At 48.4% G+C, this 13,703-nt stretch overlaps 1 protein-coding gene across 1 annotated transcript in view; it reads left to right on the forward strand.

Annotated features, from left to right (window-relative positions):
• Positions 1 to 13,063, forward strand: part of COL4A1 (collagen type IV alpha 1 chain) — a 128,847-nt gene extending 115,784 nt beyond the window's left edge. Inside the window, exons 46-52 of the mRNA XM_037024848.2 lie at positions 214 to 342; positions 1,235 to 1,333; positions 2,203 to 2,415; positions 3,354 to 3,531; positions 7,194 to 7,308; positions 9,410 to 9,582; positions 11,564 to 13,063. Coding sequence (XP_036880743.1) covers positions 214 to 342; positions 1,235 to 1,333; positions 2,203 to 2,415; positions 3,354 to 3,531; positions 7,194 to 7,308; positions 9,410 to 9,582; positions 11,564 to 11,645 — 989 coding nt within the window. The 3' untranslated portion in view covers positions 11,646 to 13,063. The remainder of the gene's footprint in view (positions 1 to 213; positions 343 to 1,234; positions 1,334 to 2,202; positions 2,416 to 3,353; positions 3,532 to 7,193; positions 7,309 to 9,409; positions 9,583 to 11,563) is intronic.
• Positions 13,064 to 13,703: the final 640 nt, after the last annotated feature.

Consider the following 13,703-nt stretch of genomic DNA (forward strand, 5'->3'; position numbering starts at 1 on the left):
CCGGGATTCAGGACTTTAGGGGAAATAATAGATACGTGCGATACGTGCATGTTGTGTGAGGATGCGGTCATGGTCACGTATGTTCTGGGTAATGAGTCTGCTTCTGAGAACGTGCCTTCTGAAGTGGGCTCCATGCTGGACTGTCTTCCTGGAGCTGTTTCTGCCCCTGAGTGTTGGCAGTGAGACTGACCAGCGGCCTTCCTGGTTCCCCAGGTCTTCCCGGACCCCCAGGCCCCCCGGGTCCTTACGATATCATCAAAGGGGAGCCAGGGCTCCCCGGTCCTGAGGGCCCCGCAGGGCTGAAGGGGCTTCAGGGCCCTCCAGGCCCCAAAGGACAGCAAGGTGAGTAACGGGGCTGCAAAGGGGGTGCGTGGGGTCAGGAGGGGCGTGGGCTGGCTTTGCTCTTCACAGCAGCGTCCCAGAGTCTCTGGGTAATGACCATATAAGCACATACTGACATGAATTTCTTACCTTCCTTCAATGTGCATCAAAACCAAATAAAGTTTTGAAGGGACCTGAAGAAACCAGAACAAAATAAAGGAAAGCTAGAGGGACATACAGCTCGATGTGTCTGTGTCAATGGGAAACACCTGGGCGAAAGGAACCGGACCATGGCAGGAAGCAGCGACCTAGAGCTGAAGGAACTGGTGCTCCCGACAGGGGCCCAGGAGCCCAGCTGGCGGGGGCCTCTGCCGACCCCCACAGCTCCCAGACACCAAAGCCAGGGCCTTCTGCTTGTTTGGCTCAACACTTTGTATTGCAAGAGCTGTGGGTGAGAGAGAGGGGTGGAAAATAAGGGCCGATGAAAACATCCATGAAAATTTAAGTTTGAATTACCTGCAGGTAAACTGTACACATGAAAAAAAAACCTACCCACATCAAGGTATCTGTTGCCTAAAAATCAGTGAATACACTGGAATATGGCCAAGGCGGAAACATTTGAGCAAAAACGTGTCAAATGTCTGCCCCCCCCCCCACATACCTGCCTCTTCCAAAATTTTCCACCAAACAGTAACAGTAAGTTAGGAGACCCCCAAATAAGGTGGTCTGGCATGCCCCCTGTGAATGCCAACACGTAGAAGAGGCCTCGCAGGACGTGACTCCCAGCTCTCTGGGCAGACGTGCCTGTCCACAGTCTAAGGCCTTATGCTGGCCTCCTGGCAAGCTTGAAATCAAAAGATAACAACCTACTGCTGTCAGGACTGGGTCACGAGTTCTTGTTCTTTTCTTTCAGGTGTGACAGGATCGGTGGGCTTACCTGGACCGCCAGGTATTCCCGGGTTTGACGGTGCCCCTGGCCAGAAAGGAGAGACGGGACCTTTCGGACCTCCCGGTAGGCTTGCTGTCGTTTGCAGCCTCGCGCCCTCCATGCGTCTCTGGGGTAGATGTGGTGGCCCAGGCACAGGGAAACCTGCAAAGGAAGTTAAAAGTGTTAACTTGCAAGACTTGCAAGTAGTCTGTTTCTTAGAAGAAATGGGACCCTCTAGAGGAGTGAAGGGCTGGCACTACTTTTCCTGAGCAGAGAGACAGATGTTGATCAGAGGACTTTTCCAGATGCTGTCGGGAGAAGTGGTGGCCCCGAGGGGTTTCCGTGCGGGAGGCTGGCTGCAGCTGCAGCAGTGGTCTCGGCGGCCTCATTGGGGGGGTAGATAGCAATGCCGGCGTGGGCCAAGAGGCCACTGTCTGGCATCGGGGGAGGCTGGCCTGTTTCCTGAGAGTCAGGAGCGCCAGTGTCCCCCAATGACTGAGACACAGGGCTGAACCAAGGGGTCCCACCGGCAGGCCTTGAGCAGCTTTGCAGGCAGCTTGGATCCCGAGGGGCAGAAGGTCCCACCACACCCGAGCCTACTCTTTCCTGTTTGTGTGCGCGGGTGCTGGGCTGCGGTGGAGGGAGGCCGTCCTAAGGGGAGGCTGTTTAATAACTGCCTGATACCCTCCCAGGATGCTACTGATGACATGCATGAGTCACATCATTTACTCCACTTATTCATCTATTCCTTTCCATATATTTCATTTATTCACTGGACTCAACTTGGGGCAGCTGCTTTGCAGTGAGCACCATGCTTTCAGAACATCCTGAGATGGCCCATAAGGAGCAGCAGCTCAGACAGCACGAACGGGATGGGTGGCTGTATTTGGTTAGTCCTGGTGGAAGCCTTTCAAGGGAGCCTGTTTGCACCCAGGGAAATTTCTATCTTCCAGGTCCGAGAGGTTTCCCGGGGCCTCCAGGCCCTGATGGGCTGCCAGGATCCATGGGTCCCCCAGGAACCCCGTCTGTAGATCACGGCTTCCTTGTGACCAGGCACAGTCAAACCATCGACGACCCACAATGCCCTCCTGGGACCAAAATCCTTTACCACGGGTACTCCCTGCTTTATGTTCAAGGCAACGAACGAGCCCACGGCCAGGACTTGGGTGAGAAGCCTGCAGATGCATGTGTTCATCCACCTAGATGGTCGGGTGCCCGGGTGGGGTGGGCAGTCTGCAGCGCTGGTCCTCCAGGCGGGGGTGCCGCGACGACACAGCCAGTGCAGAGAGCTTGACTCTATTTCCTTCTGTCCTTACAAAATGAACCCTCAGGTCAACAGCTGCCATATGACTAATGGGAAGCCAAGATAATGTAAAGACTTAATCTCTGAAAGTTTTTAAATGACTAAAACTTTTGATCTCTTGTTCAAGTCATTGAGTTGGGCCAAGATTTCTGGAGCATGTACTTGTCAGTTTTCTTTGATATTCTTAAAATAGGGCAGCTTTGTTGTTGCTCTTTAAAAAAAAATGTTCACATTATCCCTTCCAAAATTTCTGTGCATGTTCTAAGCTCTGTCCCTCTCTTAGTTTAGATCAGAAGACTGCATATCTGTCATCATTTTCTTAGCCCTTCCAGAAATCCTCCACCAGATTAAGTTTTAATGTCCTTTTACTGAGTTTGGAAACAAGCAGCTATATAAAGAGTGTCTCTGCGTTTTCTTCAAAGCTATCAGTAAACACGTTGTACAGTGAGTTACTGTCCAGGGTATGAGGAATCACGTGTTACATTCCTTCTGGAATCTGGTTCCAGGAAAAAGGTTTCTATCTCCTGATGAACTGGTTTATTTCCTTTAATCAAAATAGCTTACATAATTCTTTATAGTTGGCCTTGATCTCTTTAAATTTAGTTTTATGCTCATTTACAATCATACTCAGCTATTTGGTATATTTGCTTCTTTATGCCCATAATTCAAAACATTTTTGTTTCCATTTTAATGGTTGTGTTGAATGCATGCTCATAGCAGCTGGTGCAAGCCCGCTTTGCGTAGAGGCAGGCTGAGTCACAAAGCCAGTGCTCAGGTTGTCCTGGCTCCCTGTGCCCCCAGGCACGGCCGGCAGCTGCCTGCGTAAGTTCAGCACGATGCCTTTCCTCTTCTGCAACATCAACAACGTCTGCAACTTCGCCTCCCGCAACGACTATTCCTACTGGCTGTCCACTCCGGAGCCCATGCCCATGTCGATGGCCCCCATTGCCGGGGACAACATCAGGCCGTTTATCAGCAGGTGGGTCCGGTGCTTGCAGGAGCGGATGTGTGGCTGACGAAGAACCACTCACCGTCTAGGCTTATTTACTTATTTAAAAAAAAATGTCTTCCCTGGTACATTCAATCCATTGCCATTCAGTTTTTTCATTGTGATGTCTGAGTTTTGTCACAGAAATCAGTCACTAACCCTATTTGGTATAAAAGCTAGTTACCCTCTTTAAAACTTACCAGTGCGGTGGAGAGACGATGCCCAGCTTCCGAACAGAATTAGTGTTCTAGGCGACGTAAGGCGATGGGGCCCCCGTCTTCCTGTGAGCACAGCTGGGCCGCCGGAGCCCTCAGCAGACGCTGGGGCAGTACTCTCAACTTTTTTCTTCAATAATTACCTCCCTGAGGAACCTTTTAAGATGGTTTTCTCCCAATCTCCTTCATTCCCATGGAGTTAAAAAAAGTTATTTTTAACTGTATTTTATGTTTTAAATAACATAAAATTTACCACCCTAACCATTATAAGTGTTCAGTTCAGTGGCACTTAATATAGGTGTGAGGTGGTCCCCAGGAAACTGTAATGCCACAGGCATAGGGCATCTGTGCTTTATATGGAAAGAGATTCCACAGGTTGATTGTATACATAGAATGTGTACATACCTCACTGTATGTATGAAAGCATCAAGTCTTTTTCATACCAAGCTTTGCTCCTTGGGGTGGTACTGTACCCACTGGGCATCATGTGCTTGACTGAGCAACTTCCCATATTAAGTGCTTGCCGCACTAATTCGTGTCTGGAGTATGTGTTCAGGTCCCGAGCCAGCCTGGGAGGAAGGAAGATGGGGAATTGAAATTATCATGACTGAAAAGTACAGGATTGTCCCATCTTTGCTGCTTTCCTTCTAATTAGAAGTGATTCCTTAGCTGTGCTCAGAAGTGCTGGAAAAGTGGCAATGTATGAATTCCTTGACTAAGGAGCTGTTCTGTACTTTCCACACACTGAGATAATAAAGGATGAAAAGAATAGCACACACCTCAAGAGAGTGCGAGGAAGATGGGGGCTCTTCCATGTTCCCTTTAAGGGGAGAAGCAGCTTTTGAATGTGAAGGAAGTCGGACGTATCTGGCTAAGATGTGTCCTGCAGTCGGGGTGGGGGACAAGCTGCTGAGGGCTCGGGGCCAGCCCGGGGGCCCAGCCTGGTGAGGGTGCGGCAGCCCTCGGCCGCCAGCCCCCGGGTGGGCGCTGCCTGTCTGTGGGGAGCCTGCTGCTTGTGGCTCCAGCACAGGAAGGCACGTCCTGGCAGATGGCGGTCCTGTTAAGAGAACTGCCCAGGACCCCAGAACAGAAAGGCTGGGGGCACCTGATAAACAGGAAAGCTACAGGCTTTTGATTGCCTTGCAGTAAAACAGCTCCCCACAGCCTTCTTTGGTTTTTTTCTTCTGAGCTATGACAAAACTTATCTTATGGGTCTTAAAATGGGGAAAATCACTGATCACCATTCAGAGGGGCACCTCTCACAGCCGACAGCGTGTTGCATGCCAGCCTGTGCCTGTGGGCTGCTCCTTGTGAGGCTTTGCTTGCTCAGAACCATGCAGGACGCATGGGAGGGAAACTAACCACCTTTGTGTTTTTGTTCAGCTGCCCTTGGACAACAGGTAGAACATGATCATTCATTTTTGTTTCCTATTGACCTTCTTGATAAGACATTTGACCTTGATGTGGTGGAGGGCATGGCTCTGGCCTGTGTTGGGGATATTCCCAAAACACATCAATGAGAAGCCTTGTGCCTGAGACATGCTTTTCTCTGTAGACCCGTTACTTTCAGTAGGAAAGCCAGGTTCCGGAAGCGTTGTTGGAATGGCCTGTACTATGCGTTTCCAACGCCTGTACAGGCTGGTCATGGCTTCTGTTAACTCACCTGTAGAGGCTCAGCAGGAAGGGGCCTCACCAGCCCTCTTGGAGCCCGTGACGCTGTAGACCCTACTGTCTTACACCCCTTCTGTACTAAGGTTGCCCGATTCTCCTGTCTCTGAGCGTGCAGGCTCCCGTGGCCACTGTAGTTTAGTGGTTTCCAATGACTTCTCAGGAGGCACAGGTTCGTGCTGGGTGTCCTCTTTGGGGAGGTCCTAAAGCTTATTTTCAGAAAGAGTTCCTAACACGCAGTCCTTCATTTTAAGCACAGAAGGTAGCAACTTTTCTGCTTTCCTCCTGAAAGTAAGGCAAAATGTTGTAAGCCCCTTCTTGCTGTCTACAGACACAAGTCATTAAACTACTGATTATATAATTGTTCTAGCAGAAGACTACTGGTTTGAGAGCAAGGAGAACCGAGTTCCAGCTCTGCCCATTTCACAACTATCTGTGACCTCAGGTTTTTCATAAATAAAAAGGGGAATTCAGCTTTTTAGGGACCACATAGCCCTTTCAGTCTGTGACTCTGTGTCCTGCATCTCGCATCTCACAGGGTCAGGACCGCCTTCTCTACAGCCACTTGAATCCGCCTGGCCCAGAGGGCACTGAAATAAAGCATTTCCTCTGTGCTATATTTCTGGTCCCTGTGTCTGGCAGATAGATGGTGGCAGATTTATAAGGCCAATTTCAGTAACTTCTTTAACTGAGCCTTTTAATTAATCTGCATTTGTGTGAATAGAATAGAAAATTGTGCACACCTACCCTTCCTCCATTCCCGACCAACACACACACACACACACACACACACACACACACACACACACACACACACACACACACACACACAGTACCTGGAAAATCAAATCACTAATTTAGGCCTCTTCCCACTACCTTGTCCATTTGCATGCAAATAGCCCAGTGTAACTAAATGTAATTATTAGCACCATTTATGGTCATTTATAAGCATTGCTAACACTCTGTTCATTTGGTAACTTGAATGCAATTATTTTATTGCTGGTGTTTATTTTTTGTAACAAAACATTATCCCACCATCAAAGGGTTCCTTAGCTGGCTGGGTCTGAGTCAGAACACTGTGTGTCACATTGATTTATTCCTGGGTGCAGTCCCAGCCCTGAGCGCTAGCCAGCCTGGCTTGGGAAGCGTCCCTGCGCCGGGGAGGCCTCTGGGAGCTGCTCCAGCTGCAGGGGTCCTGCTGACATCCCTGGCCCGGCAGAGGCTGGCACCAGTGTCGGTCTGGAACACGTCTGAAGGAGGCTCATGGGCACCCCAGCCTCAGATGCAGGTTTGGGCTTAGTTACTCTGATTCACTAGATGTATTTCCTACACTGAAGATGACTCATGGCCTGAAATGAAATGGAAGTGGGAGCACTTGGATTTCACCAACTCCTTTTTCTTAAGCATGAATTGTGTTTGCCGAAATACACACTCACTATGGAAATATTGGAAAACACTGAAATGCACAAAGGAGAAAGCAAACATCGTCTCGGGCCTGGGCCTCCAGGGGATGGCCACACTGCAGCTTGGCTAAGTAACGCGTGTTGGATGTGGTTTTGAATTTAGGATTTTGATACCGAGAAGGGCTTATAAAGCCCAGGAGAAGGCTCTGAGCCTCAGAATCTAGGCAGTAGGCACACTGTCCAGTTCATAACGATGTAGTTGGACCAGAAGACAGAGTAAGGAGATTGAGTGCGAACAGCAGGGAGAGGAATGAACAGGGACGGGCCTCGTTCGAGTCCCCGAGCTGATCTGCTCTGTGCCTTCCAGGTGTGCGGTGTGCGAGGCGCCGGCCATGGTGATGGCCGTGCACAGCCAGACCATCCAGATCCCGCAGTGCCCGCAGGGCTGGTCCTCGCTCTGGATCGGCTACTCCTTTGTGATGGTAAGCTTTCGGGGAGCTCCGTGCTCCCCAGAAGGGCTGCTCCTGGCAAAGGCGCCCCCTGCTCTCCGAATGCTGCCCTCTCGGCTCCCAGGCTCAGGCGGCCTGGGCCTCTCCTGCCTGTCCAGTGCTGTCCCCAGGGCCTGGCCTGCTCCACTGGGGACAGCATGGCTGCAGCACTGCCCCCCGTGCCCTCCTCCCTCCTCTTGACTCGGGTGCGGCTGCCCGGGGACTAGGTAGCTGGGACACCATGATGAGATTTCCTGGAGTGAGAGCCCCTCTCTAGGAGAAGAGTGTGCACATGGAAGGCACGCTTGTGCTAAAATGCAGCAAGCCCGAAAGCTGAAGCTTTCAGAGCAGAGCAGTGGGGGGTGGCCAGCCCCTGCGGGTACGGGCACACACACCCTTCCTGTAGGGTGAGATGCTCTGTCACCCGCCTGTGCCACAGGCCGGGTCCCTCAATGCTCCATCCCCTGAAGAGCCAGTTAAAACAGGAAGCATGGTACCTGTTTGAGATCTCATTGTAGCTCTTATATCATTTTATTGCCCTCAGCTTAAAGTGTTGACTGAATAGGTAAAAGCTCTAGACTTGTCAGGTCAGGTTGCGCTGGGCGAGCTCCCAGTAAACCCCCTACACAGACACCTTCTGCACTCCCATTGTAAGCCCTGTCCCTTCTTCACACTCAAGAGTGACCCTGTTGTACATTTCGACCCTCAAATGATCATTAGCCTTTTTATTTGATTGGCAGGGAAGGTGGCTTCATAACCATTTTCTTGTGCTGTAAGTTACTCCAAATGTAGAAGGTGCCAGGAAAGCAATTTTCAAAATGCTGTGTCCGTCTTCCAATTTGATCGTGAGGTTTCCTGGGTTGATTATACTGCAGGCCGTCTCTTCTCCAAGTCCGAAGAATTTGCAGCAAAAAATTTAGCAAGTTGTTTTGATAATTCTATATGCTGCATGATGGCTACTTTACCAAGAAAGCTGTAAGGCCAGAACCATGGTGCAGAGAAATCAGGACACTGACAGGGATGGAGCCAGACAATTTTGCCTCAAAGGCAGATGGGATTTTTGACCTCATGATCATACAGAATACCAACTGGGGTCTCAGGATGGCAGCAGAAGCCCCTGACCCAGGGGTAAAGTGCCCCAGGAGAGCATTCTGTCACCGTTGTGGGGTTGTACAAAGATCTAAAACAAGGGTAGTCAGTAATTTCTCAAAATCAAGACCAATAAAGTAGTGATGTCCCAGAGAACAAGCCACCCACCGCTCTGTCTGGAGGGGCTTTGTGGGGGGACTCTGGCCTTCTCTGGGCTGCTGTCCTGCCCCAGCTCTGCCCTGGATCATGGTCAGATCCAGAATGTTCTAGGGTCTTCGGGGCCTCATCTGGGAATTGAGGGCATGAGCTTTGCCCTCAGAGGGTTCTTGTGGCTCCCAGTTCCTGTCACTCACATTTCTCATGTCTGAGATAATAGTGCGGAGATTTCGTAAGTTCTCTCACATTTGCACACCGTTCATTTATGGTCTTGGTTTCTGAGTGTGGGTGGATCCTCCATGAACCCACTGGACCAAAATGTGATCTAACACAGTGGTCGTTATTCGTTGCTCTGTTTCTCTTGGTTAAACTTTCTCTCTTTTTCAAGAAAAATGTGGATGATTGTTCTTTACCTTATAAAATGGTATCTAGCATCCACTACAGCAAATTCAGGATTTTGATTGCCCTGTATGATTTTGTTTAGAAAATCCAACTTCCTCTCCGTTGGTTCTCACATCATTTGCTCATTTTGGCTGCTGCCTTGTGTTTCAAGTTAGAGGAGGTCTCAGTATTTCCAAAATAATAATAGAGAGATAGCATTTCTTTAAATGTGAGTGGAGCCGGACTGGTCCTCTGTTCGGGCAGGAGCGCGGGTGCCTTCGGGCGCTGTGTGGGGAACTGCCATGCCCAGCATAGAGAGCAGGGGTCTGCTGGTGTGGGCGTGAGGTGGGGACTGCCGGCGGCGGGGAGCCCGGGCTCCAGGGGGCGTCTCCGGCCCCTCTGGGAACAGCGGAGCCCTCTCAGCGCTGGGCAGGGAACCTCTGACTCACTGCTCGCATTTGCTCCACAGCACACGAGCGCTGGTGCCGAAGGTTCTGGCCAAGCCCTTGCGTCCCCTGGCTCCTGTCTGGAAGAGTTTAGAAGTGCGCCATTCATCGAGTGCCACGGCCGTGGGACTTGTAATTACTATGCAAACGCTTACAGCTTTTGGCTTGCCACCATAGAGAGAAACGAGATGTTCAAGTAAGTCGGCATGCCCCTCTCCTTGGGCTCTGCTCCCCTCTGTGGCTTTATTTTTAATCATCCGTGATACATATACCTTCCAGCGCCAAATCTCAAAGATGGTTATAAAACAATAATTAGGAATGCTTCTGCCACATATAGTAATGAGTATTTCATTCCGTTCTACATGGGCAGATAACTGAGACAGTTTTCAAAGGCAGATCTTCAGTGACAGGCTTAATTCTGTTATTGACTGAAGGACCGTGAAAGAAAAAAGGTCATTTTTAATTTCTCTAGGTGGAACCATTGCAACATAATTAAGGCAATGAAAACTGTCCAACAGAACATTAAAAACGTTGTGTATTTAACAAACCGTGAGGGAGAGAAGCGAACAGCTTTGGTTTCCATGGTGTTTATAATGCTGAAGTTAATGTGTGTGTTGTGTGAGTTCTGAGGGATTTCCCGAGACTTTATTTTTTAGACCCATGCAAATAAAACTTAATTTCAGCACAAATGCAGCTGAAATACATAGGGTAGACCTTTCCTTTCTTTTCTGTCACCAGAATGTCACCTTTAAAACAACTTTCCCAAGTGGCTGGGGGCTTGTTGGAGTTAATTTAGAGTCTGGCCCAGTGTGTGCGGGACCAGAGCACATAGGGGACCCTCTGTCCTTTGTTCGGTCTGGCCACAGCCGCTGCCCGAGCGGAGGCGGGGCCGGTGGGGCCGAGCACCTCCCTACTGCCCATGCCCCGGATAAATGCTTCTCGCCCCTGGAGATAAGCCTCTGTCTGGACGTTTTTGGGAGCTGTGGAACTCTGCTAGGATCTCATCTCTTTCCAGCTTAGATCCTAACAGGTGAAGCAAACACACTCCTTTCCTAATTCTTTAAGCATCAAGAAAGCACAATGTGCTTAATTGGTAACTTACCTGAGACTTTTTTTTTTCTTTGGTATCATTAATATACAATTACATGAGCAACATTATGGTTACTAGACTCCCCCCATTGTCAAGTCCCTGCCACATACCCCATTACAGTCACTGTCCATCAGCATAACTTACCTGAGACTTTTAGACAAATGTAACATCAGCTCTATGGATAGAATCTAATCATTAGCTGTGGAAGTGAGCACTTTGTGTGAGTGTCAGCTCCCAGAGCTCCCCAGTGTCGTACATAGGCTCAGTAAGTAATAGTGGGGCTTTGGGGGAACTTGCAGACTGGTGCAATGAAGTACTGCCTTCTTAAACAAAACTAGGCAAGCTCCCATTAGTTTTACTAGTTAATCTGGGAACACTAGGATTCTCACCAGACTTGCTAAAATAAATAGCCCCAACTTTAGGACGAGGCACTTATTGTATGGCCACTTCAATTTTAATGGAATTTGGTTAGTGCTGTTTTAGTTCAGACTTCACCTTTCCAAAAACCAAAATAGGGTAGAATTTCTAGTATCAAAGAAGCATTTGGGACACTGTCTTTCTCTTTCTTTGGCCTCCTGTCAGATCACCTGCATATGAATCCTTCAAAAGTTATGAAAGTATTTCGAATCTAGTTGACGATTCCAGACTTGTTGCTCATTACATTATTCAGCCAAAAGTTCAGGAGCGCTTACTGTGCATGTGAGGTGTCGAGAGAAGAATGGTGTTTTCTTCTTTCTCTGGGGGAGTTTACCATCTGATTGGAGAGAGAAGACAGGAAGTCACACTGTAGTTCACGGATGCAGGGTGGCACCGGGTTGATGGGCGGGTGGTCCAGATATTGGGGCCACACAGATGTGGGCAGGCGAGCTGTCCACACTCACTATGTGCACTCGGGCTGGGTGGGGAATACGGGTGGCAACCTGCAGGGCTCCTTGCATTGTTGGGGTGGCCCGGGGCCCCCCGAGAGCTGGGGTGAATGGTGGTCGCCGGCCTGTCTGACCCCTGGAGACCTGGGAGCAGGCGGGAGGCTGAGGACCAGCCTGCTGTCCATGGGGGCTGAGGCTGTGCTTTCTGTGCTGCCTTCTAGGAAGCCCACGCCGTCCACCCTGAAGGCTGGGGAGCTGCGCACACACGTCAGCCGCTGCCAAGTCTGCATGAGAAGGACATAGTGAAGCCGGGCCTCAGATGGTCGACATGGTGCTACTCCCCCGTCCCCTTCTGTTTTAACAGCAACGAGTCCTAGAAATATATCCCGTGTACCTCACTGTCCAATACAGAAACCGTAAAGTGCCTTATAGGACCTCGCGTAACTAACACCCCCCCGCTTCGTTGGCCTCTACTTGCTGAAGGAGAAACAAAGACCGCGACACGCTGTCGGTAGTGACATACCAAATGGCACTTTTGCTGAAATAAAAATATAAGTCTGTTCTACAGCCCGGTGCACTGATGTGTCACGTGAGAACTCCATCAGAAAACCAAAGGGTGCTAGGAGGCATGCCGGCCTCCATCCTGCCTGAACACCCGTTCTCATCCTTGTACTAGCATAGAGTCATTTCTCACCCCCGGATGAAATGTTTGTTTATGTCACTGTCTTGCTGTTTCAAAATTTAGGTCCCTTGGTCTGTACAAGTAACAGTCATGTAAAAATGGTGTTTTGAACCTCTGAGTGGAATTACGGGCTCAGCGGCCATATCTTCCATCCCCCAAATATAAATTTAGGTCTTTCTGCTCTGTGTGGTACTGCGCAGCTGCTTTTACAGAAATCACAAATTTCCTGTGGAATAAAGATGGTCCAAAAGTAGGCAGAAATTAAATATATATATATTTTAGTAATTTATATAGATGTCAGCAATTAGGCAGGGCAAGTTTTAGTTTCATTTCCACTGTTACAATAAAGCTTACATAGTTTCTTCCTTTGAAAGACCGTTGTCCTTTAACATAGATTTCTAAACACTAAGCTATTGAATGTGAAACATCAGTTTTCATTGTTCACCTCCAAACCAAAAAGCGTGTGTTGCCAAAACCAAACCAGGTTCATGCCTATGGTGCCTATTATAGTGAAACATGTACTTATGTTTTTATTCTGTATTAAATATCTTCAGGGTTTTTACACACTAATCACAAACTGAATGACTTGACTTCAAAAGCAACAAGCTTAAAAGGCCTTCATTTTATTAGTATTCCTCATTCTGCAGCCGGGCGTGAAGAGCAGCTCTGTTGAATCTATCTGTTCAACAGCTATGTTGAAAAACTTTCAGTGCTTTCACATGCCAGCACATTCAGGTGGCCGTCTCGGTGGCCCGTGAGCTGTGTTCAGACTTCAGCAGGGGCGCGGACGGATAGCAGGAGAGCAGAATCGGACCACTATGCCTGAAATGACATTTTACTAAAGGTCTCCAAAACGTTTTTAAGACTACTAAGGCCTTTTATGTAATTTCTTTAAATGTGTATTTCTTAAGAACTCAAATTTGTAATAAAACTATTTGTATAAAAATTAAGCTTTTATTAATTTGTTGCTAGTATTGCCACAGAAACATGGAAAGTTCTGCACAAGCCACTAATAAATTTGTAAGCTTTGTATACCTTAGATCATATTTTTTTTGCAGTTCTTCCACATGGAATCATAGACTGGGTGTAATTTACAGAAATTACTACAGAGAAGAAAGATTGGCCTTTTCCTTACACTCCTTCCCATTTGTCCAATCAGGCAGCTATCATCCATCCATCCACCCATCCGCTGTATATATATTGAGGGTTTGCGGCTTTTCAAGGTAAACAGAGATGATAACCATATCCAGCCATTAAAAGTGGATCCACTGGGGTGTAGAGCTGAGATGATGGTTATACAATGGATAGGTGTGGGGCATCGGGTTGGATTCCAACTCTTTCTTAAAGTAGGAAGAAATAAGATGGCAGGTTCTTCTGTGATGATCTGTTTCAGTTTAAACTTGATCAAAACATGATCTGTGGAGAATAGGTGTGATACCACGTGCTCAAGAACGCTCTATTATTATGTTCTCTGTTATTGTGCCTGGAAGAGTTGTGGTGAGGATGAAATGGGATTAACTATCAATGTGACATATCGGGCTTGGTCAGGAAACATCACTCAAGGTCTAGTTTCAGTTACGTGTCTCCCGCCTTTGATAAAACTGATGAAAAGGGGTTGTTTGCCTTCCTTTATATATAAGATTATGTAGGAGAGAAGAAAACTAAAATCATTAGATCTA

Source organism: Manis javanica, chromosome 9 (genome assembly GCF_040802235.1).
Source record: "Manis javanica isolate MJ-LG chromosome 9, MJ_LKY, whole genome shotgun sequence".
Taxonomy (NCBI): domain Eukaryota; kingdom Metazoa; phylum Chordata; class Mammalia; order Pholidota; family Manidae; genus Manis; species Manis javanica.